The 27,527-nt window shown below is 42.8% G+C and overlaps 1 protein-coding gene across 2 annotated transcripts in view; it reads left to right on the top strand.

Annotated features, from left to right (window-relative positions):
- Positions 1-27,527, top strand: part of Ift88 (intraflagellar transport 88) — a 106,399-nt gene that overhangs the window by 53,150 nt on the left and 25,722 nt on the right. For both annotated transcript variants that reach the window (XM_028870417.2, XM_028870416.2), the window contains exons 17-23: positions 610-796; positions 3,185-3,293; positions 5,516-5,666; positions 6,085-6,200; positions 11,684-11,736; positions 12,978-13,043; positions 24,653-24,759. In XM_028870417.2, coding sequence (XP_028726250.1) covers positions 610-796; positions 3,185-3,293; positions 5,516-5,666; positions 6,085-6,200; positions 11,684-11,736; positions 12,978-13,043; positions 24,653-24,759 — 789 coding nt within the window. The remainder of the gene's footprint in view (positions 1-609; positions 797-3,184; positions 3,294-5,515; positions 5,667-6,084; positions 6,201-11,683; positions 11,737-12,977; positions 13,044-24,652; positions 24,760-27,527) is intronic.

Here is a 27,527-nt window from a genome sequence, read left to right as displayed (position 1 = left end):
GCTGCTGATGGACACAGGGCTTCTGTTGAGGGAAGAAAAGTACCCTGGAATGGGGCAATAGTGGAATGTTTGCCACCGAGTTGGGCATTTTAAAGGGGTTCTCACTGAGCTGGCCTGACACAGAAGGCCATGTCCCAATGAAATAAAGGGGTCCTCGGGCCTCATGTGAACGATGGCAAGGGCCTGATCAAGCTCTCGACTGCTAGAGGAAGAGAAAGCAGTACCCGGGCAGCAGTGCCAGTGCCTCGTGGGTGCCGCAGCCAGGTGCAGAGCAGGGGACGGCTGAGGCCCTCCAGCTATTTCCGTGCCTCAGGTGGGAAGGCGGCTCACAGCAAACGAGGACACGGGGCCTGGGCGGTGAACGGGGACCGCCTACGTACAAATACTCGTGTTATCAAGCCAGGAGGCGAGAGGAGCCAGCCATAGGAACTTGGCTGCTTGAGCTTGACAGCTACAAAGAGCCTGTCAAAACCAAGAAATGTCAACTATTTGCCTCTGTTCATCTTCCTGTATAATCTCGGGAAGTCTGTTTATCGTTTCTGTAATCTCAGAACTCTCTGAAGAGACTGGAAATTTAGACTTGAAGTTTGTGTATCTTTCCTGCTGTAGGAAAATGAATTTGCCCAGGCCAGCAGCTATGCAGACCTAGCTGTGAACTCGGATAGATACAACCCATCAGCTCTCACTAATAAAGGGAACACGGTTTTTGCAAATGGTGATTATGAGAAGGCAGCTGAATTCTATAAAGAGGCCCTAAGAAATGATTCTTCTTGTACTGAAGCACTTTATAACATTGGTAAGTTCAACACGGCAAATTGCATTAAGGAATTGTCGACATCTTTAAAAAAATAACCCATTACTGGGCAGTGGTGGTGCACGCCTTTAATCTCAGCACTTGGGAGGCAGAGGCAGGCAGATCTTTGTAAGTTCAAGGCCAGCCTGGCCTACAGAGTAAGTTCCAGGAAAGGCACCAAAAGCTGCACAGAGAAACCCTGTCTCAAAAAACCTAAAAGAAAAATTAATAAATAACCAATTATTCTTAGTGGAGTTAATGATTCAAAAGCCATGCTATGTAAAATTTGGATTAGCATTGTTATGTTGCTCGACTTTTCTAATATCTGTATCTACCACAGTTATAAGACTGACTGTGTCCCCAAGTTTTTGATGACATGAGATGATATTTTTAAATGTTTCCCAAATAGGAAAAAAAACCACTGATTTTCCTTTTTAATTATGAAAAGTGTCAAATATACAAAAAGTACTTAGAGGGTGTTTAGTGCCACAGTTTGACACATTTTAATGTCTTGCCAAATATGCTTCAGAAATTTTAATATTTTTCCTATTTTTATTTTATGTGTGTGGGTGTTTTGCCTGCATGCCTATCTGTGCAACCCTTATGTGGCTGGAACACACAGAGACCAGAACAGGGTGTCAGATCCCTTGGAACTGGAGTTACAGGTGGTTGTGGCCACCATGTGGGTACTAGGATCCAAACCTAGGTCATCCGAAAGAGCGGCCAGTGCTCCTGACCACAGAGCCATCTCTCCAGCCCCTCAGATTTTGGTTGTATTATTTGTACTGTTATAAAACATGAAGGCTCATCACCATCTCATCCCCTTCCTATCCTCACAGGTTGCCTGATATGGGCACGGTTGCTTCCAAGGTGTTGCATATATGTCTGTAATACTGGGGCTGGTTTCTTTGTTTATTGATGTTTCTTTTAAAATATGCTTCTCTTTGCATGTGTTGTTTATGAATTTTGTTTGTATTTTTTGGTTTCTTGTCTTTTTCTCATTGTTTCTCTTTCCTTGGATGTCTGATGCTCTTAGACTATTTCCTGGTGTTTAGCAAGTTGCAGATAAAAGCTGAGTCGGGGGCTGAGGAGATGGCTGTCGGTAAAGTCCTTGCCACACAAGCAAGAGAACCTGAGTTCTGATCCGCAGCACTCACTTAAAAAGCCAGTCAAGGCAAGGCGTGCCTGTAATCCCAATCACTTGGCAGGCAAAGAAAGGCAGAGGACCTGGGGATTGTCTGGCCAACTAGTCTAGATGTATTGGTGAGTCCCAGGTTCAGTAGGAGACCCTGACTCAAAAAAATAAGGTAGAGAGTACTTGAGGAAGATACCCAGCACAGATCTCTGGCCTCAACATGTATGTGAATGCATGTGCATGCACACATACATGTATATATCACAGAATAAGGAAAAGATTAATAGGATCTGTGTTCGTTAGTGAGAATACATAGTTAGTGCTTTACATAAGCAGCCAATCTGGCCTGGTCTGTTTGGTTAAGACTGGCCTGTCAGTCAGTTGTCTGCCTAATAAAAGGAGAAAGACTCACTGCCAACCCTGGAGATGAGGTGTGGGACTAGGGAAGAGGTAGGGGTTGAGGCACGTCACTGAGAAATGGCAGGAAGGGACTAAGGATATGACGTTCAAGATCTGGAAAGGGTTTTATGGCTTAGGGAAGGGAAGGGTACAGGCCTTCCTAGGATAGCTCAGTCGCCTACTTAGAGGCTTTTTTACTCTATAAATTTGAGATTTTTTCAGACTCTTACTGCTTTATTTTTCCTCTGTAATTTAAAAGTAAATTTTGAATTTTTAAAACATTTTATTAGCAAGTATCAATTATAAATAATAATGGGTTTTATTATGACATTTGCATGAACATAATGTATTTTATCATATTTACTTCCTCTGCCCATTGCCCTCTTGTGTCCACACTCCTGCTGACCCCTTTCCTCTTCCTAACCAGCTCCCCTTCCACTCCTGTCCTTTGGATGTTTTGTAATGCAGTAAAGAACTACCCTTGTCCCTCTCATGTGCAATCAAGCAGTCCCAGCACAGTTCATCACATTTATCCCTTCATCTCCACGCCTTTAAATGTCCATTACATTTTACAGCTGGATCCATATCGGAAGTACTTATCCCATCCTTTGAGTCTGTTTGTTGGTTTCTGTCTGCTGTCCTTGATGTCCTGCACCCCTCCACACACACACTTTAAAAATCACTGGAGCTGTCTGTAGCTTGCTAATGTCTGCTTGGAGAAATTCCAGCCCCTATTGTTTTCTAAAACTGCTCAGTTCATTGTCGTTTTCTTCTCTGGATGATTTCGCATAGGTTTAAATAGTTACCCGTTGCCTTGAGTACAATGATGCCTGTGATGCACTTTCTCTCTTCTCAAGGCCTCACCTATAAGAAGCTAAACCGTCTGGATGAAGCCCTGGACTCCTTCCTGAAACTGCATGCAATCCTTCGGAACAGCGCTCAAGTTCTTTGCCAGATAGCAAATGTGTATCTCACTTAAAAACTTAAGAACATTATTAATCCCCTCAGTTGGAAATTGAATATTAATTATTAAATAATATTAACCATGGAGATAATTGATGAGGATAATATAACAGATTAACCTGCTGAAAATAGTTCAGTTGGTAAAAGATCATTTGCATCCTAAGAAGAATTAGTTTAAAATAGTTGTTAATTTTTATTTTAAAAAAACTAATTGAAGGATTGAGGATATTTTGAACACACATAATCTTTGAGTGAAAGTTAGATACTTTAGATCATTGTACTAATTCTGATTTTGTTTAGAAAGTTCATATAGGATATTGAAAATTTGTGACTAATTAGTACTGTTGAGTTTAGGTAATGAATTAATTTTAGCTGGTGTGTAGATATAGTGAAGCTAGCTCTCTGAAAACTGTTATCCTCAGAAGTCTTCAGTACTGTGTGGCCTCGTTCATCAGCTCTCATGCTGGTGTGTGTGTGCTGTGTGTGTAGGGTTAGATCCTGTGTTTGGATCTCTGCATGCATCACTCATCAGCATTCATGCCGGTGTGTGCTGTGTGTGCAGGGTTAGATCCTGTGTTTGGATCTCTGCATGCAGCACTCATGCCGGTGTGTGCTGTGTGTGCAGGGTTAGATCCTGCATGCAGCACTATAAGGTATTGCTGCCATGTCAGCTTCTACAACACTGAGGTCCCTTTGTTTTCCCTCTCATGGTTAGAAAAGCAGACGTGTGAATGTTTTAATGCCTCTCATTGATTGGAAAGTACTTTGACTTTTCTCATTTTGATGAACTTTGACCACACCATTGGGAAGAGCTAATGTTTAGGTTTCCATATACTGTTACCCTGCTATGTTTCAGGTAATATAGTTAGAGAAAGGTGAGGCATATTATTAAACTAAGTACTATCCAATCTACTTTGGATAGGTATTTTTTAATTTTTTTCATAAATTTTTAGAGCTGATAGCATTATAGTTATTCCTTTTATTCTTTGTGTTTATTATTGTGTTTCAAGCAGTGCTGAAGATAGAACATAGGGCCTTGCTCTTGCTGGGTAAATGTTCTATCATTGAGCTGCACCCCAGGAGGTATAATTTTATCCATTTTTCCTGAAACTAAACATCATGACTCTGCTGGGGCCTAGTTAGTGACTGGGCAGTAGTTGTTGATGAATTTGAGACTCTGAATAAACTTCCTTGTTTTTTCCTTGTGGTATCACATTTGCTTTGTCGTACTCAAAACAAGGCACCAAACTGAGTGGTAGCAAGTACCCATAACCCTAGCTACTGGGAAGCTGAGGCAGGAGCATCTGGAGAGAAAGGCCTACTTGGCAACAGTGCAGCTGACCTCATCTCCCAAACAACCACCAAAAAGCACAAACCAAACTGAAAAGCACAGGTGACTTCTTGCTAAGCAGACCTGGGGTTGGGGGATGTTCATTCCATTCCACATCAGCTATAAGTAGGTAATAGTCAACAAATGTTGATACGAACAGAGTGCTTGTGCATATGCAGAGGACTTACTAGGTACTACAGGAAACTACAGAGGGAAAGTGCCCTGTCCTTCAGCTTGTAATATAGTTAGGGAAAACACATAAAAAAAAAATGCAAGAAGACAGTTTCTTTACTGTGCTGAGTTTAAGAGAGCTGAGGTCACTGAGCAAACGTTCCAGCATTCCTGGGCAGTGCTTTGAGTGATTCTGCTAGACATTTGGTCCTTGTTCCATTTCCAGCTCTGCAAAAACATTGTAATAATAAATATATAAGATAACTATGCTGCTTTCTGCTCCAAAATTTTGTGGAAAAAAAGTTTAAATCTGCATCTAGAATAGATAGTACTTTAATGGTATACCTATCCTTTTCCTAAACATTGATATGGAACATATCAAGGTGACAGTATATGAAAACCTACCTACACTTTAGCTCTCCTCCAATGTTGTAGTCAAAGTTTATCGAAATGAGAGAAGTCAAGGTGCTTTTCCAATACAGTGAGGGGCATTAAAACATTGACATGTGTCTGCTTGTCTGAGTGGAGGGGAGACAGCTGAAGAAAAGCTAAAGGGGAGTAGACTAGAGAGAACCAAGGTGTCGATGGCCTCACTGCCCCATTTCCCTCCCCCTGGAGAGGGCTAGAATTACAGTGCAGACAGCGTGTTCCTGAGGAAGCATTGTTATTGTAATATTTCCAAGTTTGCTTATCGGTGACTGAATCTTAACTGACGTTGCCCAAGATACGAGCTAATGGAAGATCCCAATCAAGCCATTGAGTGGCTGATGCAGTTGATCAGCGTGGTGCCGACTGACTCCCAAGCTCTGTCTAAACTAGGAGAACTATACGACAGTGAGGGGGATAAGTCCCAGGCGTTCCAGTATTACTATGAGGTGGGTGTGCGGTCTCACTTTCCTTCTAGTTTCTGACGGTTTGTGGATTTCAAGGGAACAGGCCCTAGAATTCTAGAAAGGATTATTGGTTTAAAACTAATAATGATTTGTTAAAATGAAATATTATTAAACTATAGTTTTGATTCGTTTTAGTTAAAATGAAAAATACTGACTCATTTTTCTTAAACCATAATTTGCATCTCCTGATTCTTTTAAATATTTAATATAACTCAGATCATACATAACTGAAAACTGTTGAGTATACCTACATTTTCTAAGTCTTGTATCGTTTTAGAACTTGCAAAGTTATCTTGATACTTCATACTTTTTATCAATCAATCCATTCAACAGGTAAAGTAATCACGTATATTCTGTACTGCTACTGAAGTCATGTTGTCACCTTCTGTGTTTTCTCTAGTCATACAGGTATTTCCCTTCTAATATTGAGGTCATTGAGTGGCTTGGAGCTTATTACATTGATACCCAGTTCTGCGAAAAAGCTATTCAGTACTTTGAAAGAGCATCTCTTATACAGTAAGTAACTGTTTTATATTTAGTTAATGTCTTGCATTGAGACTGTTTTATCCCTAAAAAATTAGTATTTGATAAGCCTAATAAATTCATGAAAATATTTTAATGAGTTGTTTTCATTTTCTTGTATTTTTTTCATTTTACTTTGTCTCTATTGTGACAGATATATTTTCCTTTGCACAAGAACTTTAAATACCTTTTATGGTGTACTTTGTCGTTTTCCTCACCTGAACCTCAGTGAACAAGTAGTGTTTATTTACAAATCAGAAAGTGACTTTCTAAGTCTTAGGACAGTTTTATTGCTAGAAGAGTCTTCACAGAAGGAAGTCGTATTAGTTTCAATTTACAGTTGCTGTATATTGAACCTTACTCGTTTTCTCTCTTTTCATCTCAGCCTCCTCTTGGCTTCAGTTCTGATCATGGCTTTTCTGGAATGCCTGCTTGGTCATATCTATTCCGTTTCTTGCTGGTTCTTCAGTTCCATTTTCTCTCTTGTTTTGCTGGCCTGTCTGCTCTCCCAAAGTTTTGTTCTTGGGTTAATGCAGCCATTTGTTCCATTGGGGACAGCTGTGCAGATGTTTAAACGATGTGACCTGGTAAATGGATGCCGTCATCTACGTCTGTCAGGCCAGCACTGCTCCTTAGTCTCTGGTGCTTCCTTGTCTCCTCAGCCTTCTCAGGCTCTTCAGCTCCTCTCCTTGTTTTACACCTGAGTTTCCCTGAAAATGGGTGTCTTTCATGTGAAGTCCCTCTACACTTCTCTCCCTGCTTTTCTCTCTCTACCTTCATTTGCTTCTGGTCTTAGTGACAGGCATTCAGTATACATTAATTACATTTCCTCTATATTTTTGATCATGTATTTACTGTACTGTACACCATAATTTCTTTTCTGGTATGTTAAATCATTTTTAAAATACATTTTTTTTTGTTTGTTTTTTGTTTTTGTTTTTCGAGACAGGGTTTCTCTGTATAGCTTTGCGCCTTTCCTGGAACTCACTCCATAGTCCAGGCTGGCTTTGAACTCACAGAGATCCGCCTGGCTCTGCCTCCCAAGTTCTGGGATTAAAGGTGTGTGCCACCAACGCCCCACTCTAAAATATGTTTTTGTTTTTGCCAGGCGTGATGGCACACGCCTTTAATCCAAGCACTCAGTGGGCAGAGGCAGGTGGATCTCTGAGTTAGAGGCCAGCCTGGTCTACAAAGTGAGTTCCAGGGCAGCCAAAGCTACACAGAGAAACCCTGTCTCAAAAATACCAAAACAAAAAAAACTTATTTTCAACTGAAACATAATTATTGTAGATACTATGTGCTAAGTTTATTGCTGTATAAAGTCTGCCTCTGTCATAAGAACATAAGCACTTAAGGAGTGGGACTGTTCATTCTTCTGTCATATAACTGCTTACATATTATAGAGAACTGGCAAGTGGTTTAATTCAGTTTAATTTCTTCTTGTGACACCTATGATAGAAACGTCTCTCCTGGTTGTATCACCTATATTTTTGTGCTTCTTAGTGATCTACTGTCTCTTACTTGTTTAAGCCTATACTTTTGTTTTATATATTCTGTATATCTATAAATTACATCTTAAAATATTAAGAAATACTAGCCCCAACTGATGATTATAGTCACTCACATCTGTAATCCCAGTGCTTGAGAGCTGAGGCAGGAGATTTTCCACAAGTTCAAAGCCAACCTCTTTGGGATACAGTGTGAAAACCTGTTTCAAAAAAAGAAAGAAAGAAAAGGAATGAAGGAAAAAGGAAAAGAAAAGAAATTCTACTCCTATTGGTCCATTATTCAATGCAATTCTATTGTTTAGCAATTTTGGAGGATGTTATTTAATATGTTCATCATGATTACTGTGATAAAACGCCATCTGAGGACCAGTGTATGCACTGGGGGCGCTCCAGGAGAGGAAGAGAACAGAGCAGAGAAACTGCTGAAACTCACTGTGGCCAGCATTCCCCACAGTTGAGGAAGGTTGTGGATCTGTGAGTCTGCAGAGCTCAGTGAACTCCAAGTGGGAAAAACCCAAGGAACCCCATGAGACACCTTAGCCACACTGTTGAGAAAGTCTTTAGAGCATCAAAAGGAAGTGTCCTCACATACAAGGGGTGCTGGATAAGATTAAGCAGAGTCCTCAGCAGAAACCTTGAAGTCCAGAAGACAGTAGATGGTATATATAAAGTCCTGAAATCTCTGATTGTGAAGATAACCAAAATCTCTGAGAAATATATGCACAAAATTGAAATATAATAAAAGAATTTAGTAAAATTGCAGGATGTAAAGTCACATAAAATCTTTTTGTATTTATGTAGACTTGTAATAAACAATCCAAAAAGAATAACTATGAAATTAGTAAAAAAAAAAATAAAAATAAAAGTATCATTTATAACAGCATTAAAAAGAATAAGGTAACTAAGAATTCATTTAATTGTATTAGCTAAAAAGCATGTGCTTAAAGCCATGACTCACTCCTGAAAGAGATTAAGTACATAAACAAATGGAAAGACACCAAGTACTTGGATTAGAAGACTAGGGTTGTTAGCAATACCAAGCAGAGTGACCTTAAAGTCAAGGGTCTCCCTATCAAAATCTCCATCGTATTTTTTACAGACATAGAAAATCCACCTAATAATCATATAGAATCTCTACCCAAAGAGGAATAAAGTTGGAAAATTCAGAACTCCTATTTTCAGAATGTGCTTGCATACAACCATAATCAAAAGAGTGTGGTACTAAAAGGGGCTAGAAAGACAGATGTGAGAATAGCCGCTAGCACCCCAGAGTAACCCTTCTCATGCATGGAAGTTGATTTCCTACAAAGGTAGCAAAACCATTCAATGGAGGAAGGACAGTCTTCAACTAAAAACGTTTGACAAACTAGATATTTACATGCAGAAAAATAAACTTTGAAACCAACCGATGGTACACACCAGTAATCCCAATTACTCTGTAGCTAAGGCAGGAAGATTGAGAGTTCAAAGACAATCTGGGCTACAAATCAGTCCTCCATCTCAAAAACAACAACCACAGAAAATTGAACCCTTAGTTTACCCCATATACAAAAATTCACTTAAAGTGGATTAAAGACCCAAATAAATGTAAGACTAAAAACTATAAAACACCCACAAGAGAGGGCTGGAGAGATGGCTTAGCAGTTAAGAGCACTGACTGCTCTTCCAGAGAAACCAAGTTCAATTCCCCGAACCCACATGGCAGCTCACAACTGTCTGTACCTCCTGTTCCAGGGGATCCTACACCCTCACACAGACATATATGCAGGCAAAACACCAATGTACATAAAATAAAATAAAAAAAAACACTCATAAAAACCCTCGGTGGAAATTGTTCATGCCATTGAATGTGGCAAAAACTCTTAGAAATGACACCAGAACACAGAAATAGACCATTAGACTTAATCAAGTTTTCAGTCTTCTGCTTAACACAGAAGAGTACAGAAGGAAGCCTCAGAGTAGGTCATTACTGAAAATGTATAAAGAGCCACTGCAACTCGACAGTAACAAAAATGAGCGAAGATTTTGAGCACATGTTTTTTTTTGTTGTTGTTGTTTGTTTTTTTTTTTTGTTTTTGTTTTTGTTTTGTTTTGTTTTTCGAGACAGGGTTTCTCTGTGTAGCTTTGCGCCTTTCCTGGAGCTCACTTGGTAGCCCAGACTGGCCTCGAACTCACAGAGATCCGCCTGACTCTGCCTCCCGAGTGCTGGGATTAAAGGCGTGCGCCACCAATGCCCGGCTGAGCACATGTTTTAAGATGGTGTGGACTGCTGATAAACACATGCAGAGATGCTTGGCCGCATCCGGCTTTGGGGAGTGCGAGTCGCACACATGCACACATGGGCAGCAGAATTAGACTGCATGAGTTATTTGAAAGGAAGATAGGAACTAGGAGTGGGATTGTTGAAGGGGTGCCCTGGGACAGTGGAGGGGGAAATTGGGGGTCAGTATCATCATATTTCATTGTATACATGTATGAAATTCTCAAAGAATAAAAATATAGTCTTACTATGTTGCCCTGTCTGTCCTGAAACTCAGTATGTAGACCAGACTGGCCTCAAAATCAGAGATCTGCCAGCCTCTGCCTCCCTAGTGTTGGGATGAAAGATGTATGCCTGGCTCAAAGAATAAATTTTTAAAAATAATTTTTTTAGGCTGGGCTAAAAAACAAAAAAGTAAATCAAAAAGGCAGAGTATAACTTGGGGGTTGGATAACCAAGTGTTGAGGAGGATGTGGAAAAACTGGAGCTTCTGCACATTGCCAGTGAGAAAACACAATGCTGTCTTGTGTGCATGGTTTGCAGTTCATCAAAAAGGGACACTTAGACTCGCGGTAGGACCCAGCAGCGCGGCTCCTAGACAGGCATGGAAAGGAGTGAAAGTGGATCGTATCCTGTCCCTTCAGCTAACAGCCTGGGAAGTCGGATATGGTCCCGTGTGAAGAGGAGGGTGGCCGTGGTATTCAGAGACAAGAGTAACAACCCTGTGGTAGTGCGCTGCTGAGAGGTGGTGCCAGGAGCTGGTCTAGAGCAGTAGACCGCAGGTTGTGTAGGATGGCAGAGGCTGGGCGGGCCTTCTCACAGAGGGAGTGCATGTGACCTGGAGTCCAGCCATGCAGCCATGCTCCTGCCTGGGTTTGCTGAAGCTGAAGCCTCAACAAGGCCTGTCGAAGAGGACTGGAGAGGCAGACGGGCACTGGACAGTGGGTAAACTGGGTTAGGACCCTGAGTGTAACATGTGGGTGGAGTCGGTGACTGGTTTCCAGGGGAAAGTAATACAGTTAACTATGTATTTTATTTAGATTGCAGTGGGTAGGTGTGTGGCAGTGGGCTTAAAATTAAGAACTTGACACACAGCAGTGCTGAGATTGAAGCCCAGATGTGTCCAGCCCCAGAGCTGGTAGGCTTGCCATCGAACTAGCTTAGAGTTGGAAGGCGTCTGGAAGCCCCTGGGGAAGAAGCGCAAGGGAGATTTGAGGGCAGGGAGCGTTAAACAGTTCCCTGGGCTGTTCCTGACTCAGATCTGGAGGTGGGGGTGGAGACAGGATTTCCCACTGTGACCCAGACCAGCCCAGAACTCACTACATAGCCAAGGGTGGCTTCAAAATGAGCAATCCTCCTGCCTCAGCCTCCTGTGCGTGCTGAGAGTACAAGCATGCGCCCTGTGCCTGTCTTGGATGTTTGCAGGGTTAGTCTCTAGAGGTCTTGGTTATGATTATTACTTTAGAAAAGAATGTGATTTCTTGTTAAAGGTGAGGGGCGTAAATAGAGTTCTCGTTGCCTCTCTTTTGATTAAAGCCTGCTTGTTCTAACACAAGATCAAATATTTTATGTTCTAAATTTGTGAGCCTGTATATTACTAATAAAGGTTAAATAAACAAAAGGTCTGAGGTCTTAAAAGGAAATAGAGGTAGAAAGACATTTCACTGTCTCATTGTTTTTGTTTCGTCTCTAATTTCTTTCTCTTCTAGACCCACCCAAGTGAAATGGCAGCTGATGGTGGCTAGCTGTTTCAGAAGAAGTGGTAAATGTTTTGACTTTCTTCATTTCTTATTTAGGAGTTATGCGTGTAAATGTGCTCCAGTTGAGTGTTTATTAAACATGAGCTTTCTAAATAACTACACATAATTGAAGCACGTCATCTAAAAAACATAATAATTACTACAGAATTAGTCACACAGAAAAGGTCATGCTTCCCAAGCAGGGGTGTTTTGTTTTTGTTTGAGGCAAGGGCGGGGGCCTGGCACTGGCTTTGAATTGAAGCGCAAACACTCTACCGCTGAGTACACCCTAGCCTGCAAGACAGTCCAGTGACTCTCCTAAAAACGGCTTACATGTTAACCACAAAATATCCTTTTTATATTAGTTTCTATTTCCATATTTTGCCCGAGTGATTCTTAATTCAAAACTGTGACATCGGGAACCGTATTATTTACAACAAAGGTCGCTAGGTACAGAGATGTGCACTTCTGTCCTGAGGAGATGCCTGCGGCTTAACTGCTGGAGAGCCACCCAGGAGGTCGGTGTTAAAAAGTTACAAACCCTCCTTAGACCATAAAATGCCAGGAAAGACAGTCCTGACCCTCCCCCCCCAGGAAGCACAAGCTGAGGTGGTCCGAGTTCACCTGCTTGAATGGGAGGTTTCCTGATAGCTGTCAGTGTCTTCAGAACGGCTGGGACATACATTATAAACTTAGTCTGGTCCTAAAGTAGTGGAGGGCCCACTCTTGACCACTGCCGTGGCCCTGTCACGTGGACAGTTTGACTGAGAGGTGCCATTCATTTGCACAGGACCACGAGTCACACCCCAAGCTCTGAATGATCTAAACATTAGCCACTGAATTATTTCTGCTGAGAAGTGGAAACTGAATTTCAACCATTTCCTTCCACTCTAACCTTTTTTCAATTTTGTTTGTTTATTCATTTATGTTTTGTTTTGTTTTTGAAGCCCAGTCTTACTGTGTGGCCTGAAACTCTCTGTGTAGTCAGGCTGGTCTCTACTCGACAGTGGTCCTTTCCTCTGCTTCCTGAGTGCGGAGGGTACAGGCATGAAACACCACACCCACATTATATATATATTTTTTCCTCCCAGAAATTACTCAAGAATAATACATATTTGCTTGTGCAAACATGAATGTTTTCTACTAAAGCATTAAAGTATGCCAATGCTTTGGATTCGAATCAAAAATTTTATTAAATTTAGTAAGAGTTATATAACTTTATATAGCTAGCTATTATTACATTTTCCTCTCTCTTTACTTACAGGTAACTACCAAAAGGCATTAGATACTTACAAAGAGATCCACAGGAAATTTCCAGAGAATGTTGAATGTAAGTGATCTTGTATTTTATAACTTTAAAGGCAAAGACACCACATTCTGTGTTCTAATTGATAGTTAAATTTGCTGCAGTAATAGTATGCATAAATGAAGCCTCAATTGTGGTACATAGCTTTAAAAGTTTTTATGCAAGCCGGACGGTGGTGGCACATGCCTTTAATCCTACCACTTGGGAGGCAGAGCCAGGCAGATCTCTGTGAGTTCAAGGCCAGCCTGGTCTACAGAGCGAGATCCAGGACAGGCACCAAAACAACACAGAGAAATCCTGTCTCAGAAAAACCATAAATAAATAAATAAATAAATAAATAAATAAATAAATAAATAAATAAATATGTTTTATGCAATAATAAAATTTGACTCCATAAGTATGCATTTTTATAGAACTTAGTTGTTGATAGGTTTAAGTATAATACCACATTCTACTTATAATTAAACAGATCTGCATCTCAAGCTTTTATGAAAACGTTTAAGAACAAATTTTGGGGAAAGCAGCTGTAGCACTGTTGGTAGAATGCTTGCCTGACATGAACAAAGTCCATGGACCAACCCCACACCAACTAGATCCAGATGTGGTCCAGTGCTGCGGGGTGAAGACAGGAGGGTTAGAGGCCCAGAGTTAAGGTTATCCTCAGCTACATGAGCTCATACAAACAGTGATGTTTTATAGGACAGGCATTTGTAGGATTTGTATTGGAGTGTGTGTGTACGTAATGTGTGGGTAGGTACACGTGTGCCCCATGTGCCTGTGTAGACCAGAGGACGACTTTGTGGGGTAGGTTCTCTCTGTCCACTTTTACATGGGTTTTGGGGATTGAATTTCAGTTACAAGATTTGCATGGAAACTGCCTTTACCTGATGAACCATCTTGCCAGCCCAAGAGAAGCACTTTTTAATTCTTTTTTTTTTTTTAAGGTTTTGTTTTGTTTTCTCAAGACAGTGTTTCTCTGTGTAGGCCTGGCTGTCCTGGAACTCCACTTGTAGATCAGGCTGGCCTCGAACTCAGAGATCTGCCTGCCTCTGCCTCCTGAGTGCTGGGATTAAAGACATGTACCACAGGCATGGGTAGGGGAGAGATTTCTCCCCATTGACACCTGAGGCAGGTGGGAGAGCTGTCTGTCCCCATTCCTCATATGTCATGTGACAGCATGGGGTAGGGAGAGATAGGGGTGGGAGAACCAACCCTGAGGACAGGAAAGCAGGAGGAGAACTAGCCAGGGCAATGCTGGTGGTGAGGACAAGGAAGAGCAGGTGGGCTGACCAACTCCCCAGGCCCAGGGTTAAGTATTGGCCCACCCCAACTTCCACCCCACCTGTGATCTGGGGGAGCACAGACGGGGAGGGGGCGGTTCTGCAGACCCAGGGCTACAGGATCTCTACCGCACAGGGCAGCAACAGGATGTCCAGGGAGAGTCCCAGTGAGGGCTCAGTGTCAGGAGTGTAGCAGAGACCTGGGGCCTGCAACAAACCAATGATTCTTTGCGACGATCACCTGCATGTAAAGATGTGTGGATAAAGGGGTTTACCGCGAGACTCACTGTGTCACACTGCAGCTTCCACGACGAGGTTTTCCCTTTCTTCCTTTTTCCCCTTTTTTATCTTAAATTTTATTTTGTTTTATTGGGGGGGGGGGAGATTGCAGGGGCAGAGGGCAGATTCGAGGGGACGGGAGATGGGTGGCATTGGGATGCATGATGTGAAAGACACAAAGACCAGCTTGTTCTTAAGATTCTTGTATATGTGTGTATGCCTGTGTGCATTCATATGCACCACATGTGTGTAGGGGACCACAAAGGCCAGAGGGTGTCAGGTTCTCTGAAACTGGAGTCACAAGTATTTGGGAGCTGCCTGATGTAGGTACTAGGAACTAAACCCATGTCCTCTGCAAGAGCAGCAAGCGCTTTTAACAACTGAGCCATTTCTTCAGTCCTGGGAGAAGCATTTTTAACTGTCCATTTTAGTGTATAATGTTTTCAGGGTGAAAAAAAGATACTTTTACTATTTTGGAAAACAAAACATGAATAATAGTGCAGGTAATTTTTTTATTGGGACTTTAATGTGTTTATGTGTGTGGTTACTGTATACAGAGACATACATATGTGTGCTAGAGGTCAATATCCGGTGTCTTCCTCAGTTGCTCTCCACCTTATTTTTTGAGATAGCGTCTCTCACTGTCCTGGAGCTTGCCAGTTTGGCTAGACTGGTTTACCATGGAGCTCCAGAGACCTGCCTGTCCCCGTCTTCCCAGCACTGAGACTGAAGCTCTGTGACACCATGCCTAGTGTTCCAGTGTGTGTTCCGGGGACCCAAACTCAGACCTTGGTGTCTGCACAGCGAGCGCTTTACTGACTGATCGTCTCCCACCCCGATTTTAAAATGCTGTCTTGAGATGGTACTTGCTTGTACGTTGTGAGGCGAGCTTTGCAGAAGCACCCATGCAACAAGCCTCTCTTGTTGCACTGTGGATTTGAAGCCTTTCATAGTGATAAGGAAAAGTATTACAGCAGGAACCACAAAATCTTCTCTAAGAAAAACAGAAAATAGCCACCTCCATTCACTGCATATTGCCACCAACCTGTCAATTTTGTCCTTGTAGTCAAAGAGGAAAGTCAGCTGGGCCGTGGTGCTTACACCTTCAATCCTAGCACTCAGGAAGCAGAGACAGGTGGATCTCTGAGTTCGAGGCCAGCCTGGTCTACAGAGCGAGTTCCAGGACAGCCAGGGCTACACAGAGAAACCCTGTCTCAAAAAAACAAAAAGAAAAGAGAAAAGTCAAAGTCAGTTTAGAATTTTTACCATTTTTGTTAACAAACAAAAAGCAATTGCTTGAGAAGACATCTCTTCATTCATGGTGAGGATAGTCATTGAGAGGTGTGGGAGGTGTTGAGAACAGCGCCACAGCAAAGAGAACATCTTTGAAAAGTCTTTTTCATTTTGTTCTTAAAAACAATAACCACGTGACACATTACAGTAAAAACACATCTCTCCTGAGCCTAGGTTCTGATGATGCAGCCTGATCCAAGGAGTAGGTAGAGTCCCAGCCTGGCTCCTGGAGGGGCTGCGGAGGGCTGAGAAGTCCAGGACCAAGAAGCAGGTCCATCACCTCACAGCCACAGTGCAGACACCAGTGAGGAAACAATCTATAGGGCGTCACTTGTAGCTCTTCCCTCAGAGGTGTTTAGGTTCGCAGTAGACCCAGGCATCTATTTCCTCTGTTTCTTTTTAAAAAGAAACTTTCTGTGTGGTTCTTAGTCTCAGTCACATTAGAGACCATTCAGGAGCCAGAGGTCCAGGGATGGTGTATTTAAATGGAACCTGCCTGCCTGCACCTGGGGCTAGGTGATTGAGGGGTCCCTGCAGGTATCAGACAGGAAGGCAAACCCCGAGAAAGAGATGAAAAGGAAAACCTGGTGCAGATTGACTTCATCAACCAGGATCAGAGACTTCTGGGAGTCTAATGCCAGGCTATTCATTGTCAGCATATTTAAAACAGTACAGTTTGTGAAAACCTTTCCAGACTGCAATCAGTCCAATTCCAGGTCCACAATAAAGCTTAAGGTGTGACTCCATAACAGTCTAGGGGAAAGAAGAGTGTAGATAATCATTCTGGGGAATTTGGGTGAAGTCTGTCTCTATAGCAAAAGGTGGGTGAGGTCTGCCACACTCACTTTCTTTCTCCACAGGTAGCAAAGAGGTCACCAGGTCATAAACAAAATCCACTGCCAGCCTTCTGGGCAGGAAAACAGGACCACTGAGAAGAGAACCGTTGGGTCTCCCATTCCTAGTTTCCCTGCTGGTCTGTGGGTGCAAGGACCTTGGGCCCCCAGTAGTTGATCCTAGAATATGTGGGCCATCCAGCAGGTTTGTAAGCAGCATCTGCAGCCTCCACCTATTAGATGTTAATGGCGCCCCCTTCCTCCCGCCCCCACCCCCGCCCCATTTGCTGAAACCTGAGGTCTCCCGGCTTGGCAAGATGTCCCTTTAAAGGGTAGAATTGCTTCCTGATGAAAACCACTGGAGTAGCCACAATGCCTTGGTGCAGGGCCAGCAAGGCTGCATTTTTTTCCTTTATAGAGTGTTTTAAGAGTTACCCTAAAAAGTAAATGAATGATTGTGTACACTGTAAGGAATATCTAAGATGACTTGGGCCTATATAATTTTCAAAACAAGTGTAATCAATTGACTTTAATAACTGGAGCTGTAGTGGGGAAATTTGTGGAATGTTATCTGAAGCAGGATCACTTTCTGGTGAACCCATCAAGATTCTGTGGGAACGGCATGCATGTATGTGGTGGAGAGACGTATATGCAGGCAAAACATCCGTACACACCAGAAAACTTTTAAGTTTAAAAGTTGGCCTATTTTACACACTTACAGATGATATCCTACATTTCATAGGACAGCTGCCAAAATGGTTTGGGGTTGTTTATCTAAGTGGGTCTCATGTAGCCCATGTGAGGTGAGAACTTACCATGTAACTCAGGTTGGCCTTGGAACTAGTCATTTTTATCTTCTATAAATTGCCACTAAGCTGCTCTTCTGAGGGAAGGCAAAAGAGAGAAACAATGGTCTATTACTCCCAGAGCATAAACTACCTTTTCATTGTGGATTACTAAGGTAAATGTGTACATAGAAGACTTATATAGTAATTATGACACTTCCGATTATTTTAGAACTGCTAAAATTTTCAGTGTTTTACTGATCAGAAACTAGCTATTTTTGTACACATTTTTATGAATGATGACTATATCCCAGACACCATTGAACACTGAATGTAGCATAGACCCAAATCCTTGGTGTTGTGGATCTGATATCCTACAAGGAAGAGAAGTTAGTAGCAAGTTTGATGTTGAGAGCATGGAGGGACTGGGGCCTTAGGCCACCGGTGCTGGGCCTTTGAGGTGGTATTTAAACAGGTACCTGGAAGAATCGAGGAGAACAGTGATGAAGACATGGAGCATTGTCAGTCAGGCACAGTGACCATGTGATGTGAGACCTGGAGGGCAGGGGGCCAAGAAGTCCCGCAGCTTAGACTCAGGACCTTGGAGCAAGGCTTCACAGGGCGCTTCACAGAGATGAGGCTGAGCCACTGGAGGATCTTAAGCGAAGAATAAGATTCGACACACATTTTCAGAAGACTACCAGAATAAGGTATACTCACACTTCTGTAACTGCAGTCCACCAGCAACATAGCTCTGTAGGTAAAGCACTTGCCACACAAGCCTGTTGAAATGAGTTCAGTGCTCAGAATCCACAGAAAGGTGGAAGGAGAGAGCCAGCATGGCGCGTGAGCACACGCACAGACACACACACACACCAATAAATATTTCTAAAAGCTCACCGTTCTCTGCAAAGTAACAGAGACAGGCAATGGACTTGTAACAGTAACAGTGCTAGCATGGACTTGAGTGATAGGAGGAGAAATGGTGGCGGCGATTCCGAGTACATTTGGAGTGCATTAGTGACAGTCTGTGCGAGTTTGGATATGAAATAGATCGAAGTGGATCCATCCAGAAGGATTGAGCACTCACTGCTCTCTGAGATATGGGAAACTGGAAAGAAAAGTAGAGAAGAGGATCCACCTTGCTTGTGATGTCTTCCTCTGGGTATCTGAGAGGCTGTGTTCATTGTGCACAGAAAAGTTGGGGATCACTAACATACAAATTTATCTCAATGCATGTTTGTTTTCTTCTGTTAGAATATTATTACAAATAATTTTTAATCAGGTGTTTGTTAGCTTAATGCTAATTGCTCATTCCCAACACATTTGCAGAACTTTTATCAACTGCTTCCTGTGTGCTGGGGGACACAACAGTGTTTATTCCTGAGACTCTAGTAATCAGTCTACTGATGCAGTATAGTAAGTGATACTGCTTCAAATGTTCAAAGTGCTGTGAAAGGACAGAGCTCTGAATCTGCTGGGAGTGACACTGGTTGTGGCCCACAAGGGAGGCAGCACAGCTTTACCAGGCAGGGAGGGGAAAACCAGGTATCCAGGCAGTAGAGCAGCATCCAAAAGAACAGGAATGCAGGGACACGCTCTATTTCAACTAGAGCTATTCTGAAACAAATATATATAGAAGGAGGAACATATGTTTTCTTACACAGAGACAAAAAATTGCTGTCTAAAAATCATGACCCTACAAGGACAAAGATATAATTTACTTTTATCGTTTTAGACAAAACTTGTGGAGGGCATAGGTAGCAGAGCAGCCAACAAAAGCAAAGCTGTTTATGACACTGACCCCAGTGAACCCCAGGACCAGAGGCATCAGGAGAGGGAGGGGTGCTGGCTGTGAGTGTGTGGAGGAGTGACAGGTTCCACATCCCCTTGGAGTCCAGGCAGAATGAGATGAGGCTGCCGGGGAACGTGAGAGAAACACTTAAAAGATATTTAACAGAGGGGCTGGGGAGATGGATCAGGGTGAGGAGAGACTGGCTGCTCTTCCTAGCATCCACATGGTCTCACAACTGTCTGCAGACAGACATGGCAGACAAAACACCCATACGCAGGAAATAATATTTTTTTAAACATATTTAACAGAGTCAGAGCTGGGAGATGACTCAGTAGAGTGCCTTCCATGCAAGCAAAAGCACCTGAATTTGGATCCCCACCACCCATGGAAAAAGCCTAACGTGGTGGCACAAGCTTGTGACCCTAGCCTGGTGCAACAGATGTAGCAAGATCTCTGGAGCTTGCTGACCAGCCAGTCTAGCCAAATCAACAAGCTCCAGGTCCACTGAGAGACCCTGTCTCAAAAAATAAAGTGGAGAGCAATTGAGGAACATCTGGCACCCACATAAATACATGCACCCCCATACACACGTGAACATGTACACATCCATATATCACACCTGGCACCCACATAAATACTGGCACACCCATATACACGAACATGTACACATGCATACATCACACATGACACCTACATAAATACATGCACACTCATATACATGTGAACATGTGAGCATGTATACATCACACCTGACACCCACATAAATACATGCACACTCATACACACATGAACATGTACACATGCATATATCACATGCACATACTCAAACAAGATATTTAACAGTCAAAAGGAGTGATTGTGAAAGCAGGCGACAGAGAAGCATAACTCAAGTATTTATGTAGAGGAAACGTAGGAGGGAGAGGTGGGGGTGGTGATGTCAGCGTGGGGCAGGTGTTCTTGGATCTTATGATTTGGTTGAGCTATCCAAACTCCTCTGCCAAAGTCACCGTGATGTGTAGACTGGTAAACACTGAGGAGGAGGAATGTGCATCTTTAATTATTAAAATGTAGCCTGGCTGAGGCTGATAAAGGGGAGAGACACCCCAGGATGGATCATAAATTAATAGGCTGGAGTGGACCTGCAGAGCAGTGACGTCCAAGTGAGGTAGAGGAGACATGGATAGAGAAGGGAGGTCGGGAGAGCAAGCAAGAACGGTGCCCCGAAGACAGGGGATGGACTTCAGGAAGACACAATGGCTTGTGAAGCTCGGGGCAGGGACTGTCACTCAGTGGCAGCACTTGCATGATATCCGGATGCCCTGGGTTTCATATGCAGCACTGAGAAAAAAATCGTAGACGTTAGCGGCCAGAAGCCCCTGATTTTGGAAAGTCATTGGGGAAGTAGAGGCAGAAACGGAAGAGCATCGGGTGTGAAATGAGAGGTGGGCGTGAGGAGTGGTCTAGGGAAGCTTCTCCGTAAGGATGAAGAGTGGCCATTTGTTGGCTGCAGGGAACAGGGGAGTAGAAAAGGAGAAACTGAAGTGCCAGGGAGCATAGCAATGAGGAAGGATGTCTGTGGGATGGAGTCATCCATGGGGAGTGGATGGGTTAATCCTGAGAAGCACTGGAACACTGCATATGGAAGAGAGGACTTAGGAGTCAACCGTCTGAATCAAGAGGACATCGTGCCAGAGCGCGTATAGAGCAGGACCAGGACCAAGAGAAGGCTGCACTCTTCTCTGTTGGCAAATACAGAGTCTGGATAAAGCTCTCCTTGTCTGAGCCTCAGAAAGGGGAGAAGGCCAGCTTGGAGTAATGGGAAGTACAATTTGCCAGAAAATATAAACAACTTTTTAGAATTTGATCACAATATAAGTTAATAATTATATTGCTAATATAGCATATTAGTAATCATTAATAATAAAGTGGTATTATTAACTTATTGATGATTTACTAGCTTATTGTTTTCATAATAATTTATTAAAATTGTTATAGGAACCAGAAGAGAATGTAGAGAACTATTTGGCCCCTTCTGTCTCAGAAACAGAAAGTTATAAAAAGGCCAGAGGACGACACAAAAGAAGTGTGCTGGCAGGTGTGCTCACAGAGAAGGCTCAGAGGGTAACACCCGAGCCTGATGACCTGAGTTTAACCATCCCACCCGCTGCACCCTAACACACGGTGAACAGAGAAAACTGACTCTCAACACACACAATAATAATAATAATTTTAAAGTTAAGTACAAATGTTCAATTGAGACAAAAAAGACAAGCAAGAGAGACAATCTAAGGATTGAAGGTGTTGCCAAAGACTATGAATAATGGTAATGAAAGCAGAAATCAGAGATATAGCAGAAGAAAACATTCCAGGACATAAAAAGAACCCATCTCCTCATCTGCAAAGAAAACCAGACCAGGTGGTTGTCAGCAATGCCGTGGACACAGCAGAGCCATAGTCTTAGAAACTTGGGCCTGGCAACTGTGCTCATCTCACTTCCTGCAGAAGCAAGCCTGGCTTGGAAACTCAATTTGGAAGTTCACTAGAAAGATGAGGCAAACTTTAGAGCCCAAACGGGATTTTTTTTTCTTTGTTCAATCAAGTGAGGATAGAAACTAAGTCAGGCAGTTGTGGTGCACACTTTTAATCCCAGCACTTGGGAGGGAGACAGAGGCAGGTGGATCTCTGTGGGTTTGAGGCCAGCCTGGGCCACAGAGTGAGTTCCAGAACAGCCAGAGCTGTTACACAGAAAAACCCTGTCTGAGAAAAACAAAAAGCAAAAAAAAAAAAAAAAAAAAAAAAAAAAAAAAAAGAAAGAAAGAAAGAAAGAAACTAGTTTTTAACATCTAGCTAGCAATTATAAAGTATAATTTTGATGATAGTTGTGGATTATGATGTATGCCTCCTTACCCTAAGGCCATCAAGAAGTGTGGGTTAAGCCTGGCTGGATGTAGGTGCCTGCAGCCCAGCAGTACTGCAGGAAGCTAGACAAACAGCCTGGGCAGAAGCGAGCGCAGGAGAAGAGTGCAGAGCTGGATTCTGGTGGACAAAACCATTGCCATGCCAGCACACCTACTGCGTGAGCAGTCTCTGCTCCCACAGAATGACTCAGAGACCCCTGCGCCCTGCTGGTGGAAGCCAGTACAGGCTCCCTGGAAGCTGGAGGAGGTAGCTCTCATGAGCCTCTGAGTGTCTGGAAGTTTGGGTTTGTGGGGGTCTTCTGCTTTGGAAATAGACACATTTTGCAACTACTTTTTCAATTAAATCAGTACAATTTCAGCACACCATGAATATTTTTAGGTATTAGAAACTTATTTTTAGGGGTTAAAATCTAACATAGTTGGTAGAGCACTTACCCAGCAACCCAAGTTTGATCCACAGTGTTGCTGAAGCTTGGTATGGTATTGCTTGTCTGGGAGGTAAGAGACAGAAGGGTTAGAAATCATAGGCTATCCCCAGCTACATAATTAGTTGTAGGCCACTCTGGACCACATGCATGACGACGCCCTGTCTCAAAAAACAAAAAACAAAAAAACAAAACAAAACAAAAAAACCACAACTAGCTGGTTATTTTTTTCATTTTTCTTTTTATTTATTCTTCTCTTATACAATACATCCCAACCACAGCCTCCCCACTCCATTCCTCTCAGTCCCACACACACATACCCTCTCCTCCAGACCCCTGGCTCCTCTGTTTCTTTTCAGAGCAGGCCTTCCAGGGACATCATTGGAACACGCTATAACAAGACACGATAAGACCAGGCACAAACTTTCATATCAAGGCTTGACAAGGCCACCCAGTAGGAGGGAAAGAGTCCCGAGAGCAGGCAAAAAGAGTCAGAGACACCCCGACTCCTACTGCTAGGAGTCCAACAGAAACCCCAAGCTAAACAGCCTCAGCATGTATCCAGAGGACCTGGTGCAGACCCAGGCTGGCTGCTCCATGGTTGTCACTTCAGTCTCTGAGCCTCTGTGGGCGCTGCTTAGTTGATCCTATCAGTGTGTTCTCCTGGTGTCCTCCACCCCTCTGCCCCCCCCCCTTCCTTGAGTTTCCCTGAGCTCCGCCTAATGTTTGGCTGTGGGTGTCTGCATCTGCTCCCATCAGCTGCCAGAGGAAGCCTCTCTGATGGCTGTTGTTCTAGGCACCGATCTATGAATATAGCAGAATATCATTAGGAATCGTTTCATTGACTTTTCTTCTGTTAATCGTATTTGGTTCTACCCTAGGTATTTGAGCCATCCAGCTTCTGGTTCCTGGCCATCCAGGCAGTGTCGGGCATGGGCTCCCTCTCATGGAGTGGGCCTCAAGTTAGACCAGTCACTGTTGGCCACTCCCACAAGCTCTGAGCTACCATTGCCCCAGCACATCTTGCTGGCAGGACAGATGTGGGTCGAAGGTCATTCTCAGCTGCCTAGCAAGTTTGAGGCTAGCCTTTGAGGCCAGCCTAGGGTACATGGACCTTGTCTCTAAATAAACAAATCATTTGTGTAAGCCCAATTAAATATGTTGAGTGAAATGTATTTAAGTGATGTATTTAAGTATTTAGTACTGTTTTATGCAATGGCATGATGACCATACACACAGACATTCCAGGAGTGGAAGTGTGGGACGGATGGGGATGGGCAGAGGCAGAGTGTAGAACTATTCTAGTTCCTCACCTGGGTATCAACTCAAGTGTACACGTCCACCCTCTCTTGTAATTATACATATTTAATGTTGGCTTCAACCCAACTATAAAGTGTATGTTTCTGTTAATGCAAATAATATTGATTAAAAGAATGACTTTACCAACAGTAAAAAGAACATTTACCAGTAATATCCTCCTCCTCCTTTTCCTCCTCCTCATCCTTCTCTGTACACTCTCCATTTTGTAGCCCAGTCTCCCTTACGAATCTCTATGTGTGTATATCTGTCATTGGCACATTAACAGATATTGCAGCTCTGAGTTCCCATCCAGTGACTCCCTTGTGCTGTGCTCTTTCTGTGATCTGGTGGCATGAGGACATGGCAGGTCACCAACAAGGAAGTCAGTTCTCCCAGGTCTAGAGATTGCAGCATGTAATGGGTTTGGGGTGGGGTGGGGAGGTGAGACAAGCTCTCACTGTGTAGCCCTGGCTGTCCTTGAACTTACTCTGTAGCCCAGGCTGGCCTCTAACTCACAGAGATCCACCTGCCTCTGCCTTTAATCCCTTGTACTGGCATTAAAGGCGTGCGCCACCACTGCCAGGCTATAATTATGTTTGAAGAGAAAATAGAATGCTGTCAGCATCCAGCCTCTGCCAAAAGGTCAGGCTTTCGTTGTTGGGTTGAAACTGCTCTGTACATCTTTCCTTTCCTAAATATTTCTTGTTTTGTTTTGTTTTAATTTAGGTTTGCGTTTCTTGGTTCGTCTCTGCACAGATATTGGATTAAAAGAAGTTCAAGAATATGCCACAAAACTCAAGAGGTTGGAAAAAATGAAAGAAATGAGGGAACAGGTATCTCATATGGGCCGAAAACTACTGTCTGTTAATTTTCAAAATGTCAGCCTGCTGTAGCTGAAATGCACGGGGCTGGGAGCTTGCCTCCAAGGAGAGCTGGAGTTTTACTCAATGGTAACAAAAACTGAAATTTTCTGGAAAATGAATGGATCTGGAAAGTACAATATTGAGTGAGGGAACTCAAACTCCGTAAGACAGAAACCACGTGTTCTCTTTCATATATGCATCCCAACGTGTGTGTGTGTGTGTGTGTGTGTGTGTGTGTGTGTGTGTGTGTGTGTGTAAGGATGAGTGAGCATAAGGACACATGAAACATGAAAGAGGAAAGGGGGGCACGAAAGGAGGACCAAGGGTGGCAGGGGGTGGGAGATCTGATGGGAAGGAGAATCTACTAAAACCCATCCTGTTCAAAATGCTGTGATGATTCTCTACTGTGTATGCCAATTTTCAAAAGGAGAAAAGGAGAAAGATCTTAGAGGCCAATACAGAGCTAACTACTTGGCCTACTACAATCTGAGAATGGTGTGTACATTTGCAGTCACTTGAGCAGACATTCCCATTGAAATCATTGCATGTTTAGTGTTTAAAGGATAGCTGTTCCCCCTAGAAAATAATGCAAAAATGAAAAACAATGTTTGGAGCAGAGTTGAGCAGGGAACGAAGAGGCAGAGTTGAACTGCTTTTTCTGCTCGACTGGACTAGGAACTGTCACTTCAGTCGCAGTCTGGGACCGAATCTGATCTGAGCAGAGCAGCTTCTATGGGAGGAATCCCGATGGCTTCTATGGAGTCCTTAGTAGAGAGCTACTATACTCATAGGTAAATAATTTCGGTGTTCCAGAAGATGAAGTAACAGAGATTAATTTGGAAACTTGATTTTTATTGGTGAGACCTGTATCCCATGAAAGCCTGTCACTTGCTGTGGCATCAGTACTTTGTTCTGGAGGTGTTCCTGTGAGGCAGAGTATAGTGCCCAGAATACCATTGTTAACGCATTTCTGCAGCAGATGGAATGGCGGGGTTCCCACCTCCACTTCCTCTCCTGCATTTGAGTCTAGAACACTTAGGTTGTGTGTGAGTTTTGAATAGTTGCCTTTTACCAAGAACAAATATGGTCTTCAAGCTAATACTGATATATTAAAATTAAAATTCTCTTTTTGTTTGTTTGAGCTCACTATGTAGCCCTGACTGTCCTGGAACTCAATTTGTGGACCAGGCTGGCCTTGAACTCACAGAGATCCTCCTGCCTCTGCCTTCCTAGTGCTGGGATTAAAGGTGTGCGCTAGTACATCCAGCTAGAAATAAAATCCTGGGTTTTTTTTTTTAAGATTTATTTATGTATCGTGTGTGGGTGATTTGTCCACTTCTATGTCTCTATACTAGAAGAGTTCATTGGATCCCATGGTACTATAGTTACAGACAGCTGTGAGCTGCCATGTGGGTGCTGGGAATTGAACCTAGGTCCTCTGGAAGAGCAGCCACTGCTCTTAACCATTGAGCCATCTCTCCAGCCCTAGAAATAAAATTCTAAGTGAGGAATAATGTAGTAGCAAATGATGTTTATGCAATTATCCTGCCTGCAGAGAGGATCTAATTCTCACATACTTGCAGAATGTGGCTGGCTGTCTTCACTTCTTAGATGTGACCTAATCTCTTGTAAAAATATTATGAGCAAACTAGTTTTGCTTTAAAAGTCCTGTAAAACATCAAGTTGATATTTATTTGCCAAGCTAGGCTGCACCATAAAGTGTGCTGTAATGGCCAATCTATGCACTGTACCAAACACTAATAAAATTAGATAACTGCATGATAGCTTGTGACACATGAACTGCTGTAAGTAGAAGTTCAAATGATTATGGTTGTAATTATGTATTTAATAAGAATCTAAGTATGCATTTAGATGAAGCACATTGGAATTGAATTCATTGCTGGGGCCCCTCATACAGGTATACTAAACAAGCGTGTGCCTCAGTTCCGGGTTTACAGTTTGCAGTGAGCCCAAGTTTCTACAGTCAATTCTGCAGCCTCTGGCTCTGGGGCCTGGCTTCCTAGACTTCTAAGAAGAGTAGCCTCTTGGCTTCTTACAACTTGCGGGTAATTCATAAGCAACTTTTGTTTTGTTTTGGAGACAGGGTCTCACTATGTAACCCATGGTTATAGGTTCCATGGAACTCTCTGTGCAGCTCAAGTTAGCCTCAAGCTGATGGCAGTCCTTTTCCCCCCCGGCCTGCTGGAGTTATAGGTATAATTCCAAGCATAAGCTTTAGGAAACATTGATTACAAAGAATTCCTGGGCAATGTAATTTAGGAATTAAGTATACTTAGAATTACTTTTCTCACAATATTTTCAGTTTGCCCCTAACTTTCTCCCATCTTAACTCTGAACTGGGTTGAATCAATGTGTTTGCCATTCACTCTTCATTTCTCTGAGAATCACGTTGCCTCTGCTCTCTGCACCTTGTATCTTCTCTTTCTCTGCCCCCCTCGGCCCTTGTATCTTCTCTTGCCCTCTTTGCCTTCTTACAGTCTCAACAGTAATGGGACCCTTCTTAAAATCTGGCTGGCGTCTTTGGACTAACAGTCACAAGGACTAAAGAACTTCACTAAATTTAAATGACTGGAGTAATGTCACTGAAACTGCGCTGCCTTTTCAATCCTCTGCATCAGAATATTTGTATGTTTATTAAGTAGCTTTTACTTGTTTCTTGCACAGGCTTCTTCATGCTATTTCATACTCATTGTACTTTGACAAAATAAAGCTACCTT

This window comes from Peromyscus leucopus, chromosome 9 (assembly GCF_004664715.2).
Source record: "Peromyscus leucopus breed LL Stock chromosome 9, UCI_PerLeu_2.1, whole genome shotgun sequence".
Taxonomy (NCBI): domain Eukaryota; kingdom Metazoa; phylum Chordata; class Mammalia; order Rodentia; family Cricetidae; genus Peromyscus; species Peromyscus leucopus.
This window is presented reverse-complemented; position numbering and strand designations above follow the sequence as displayed.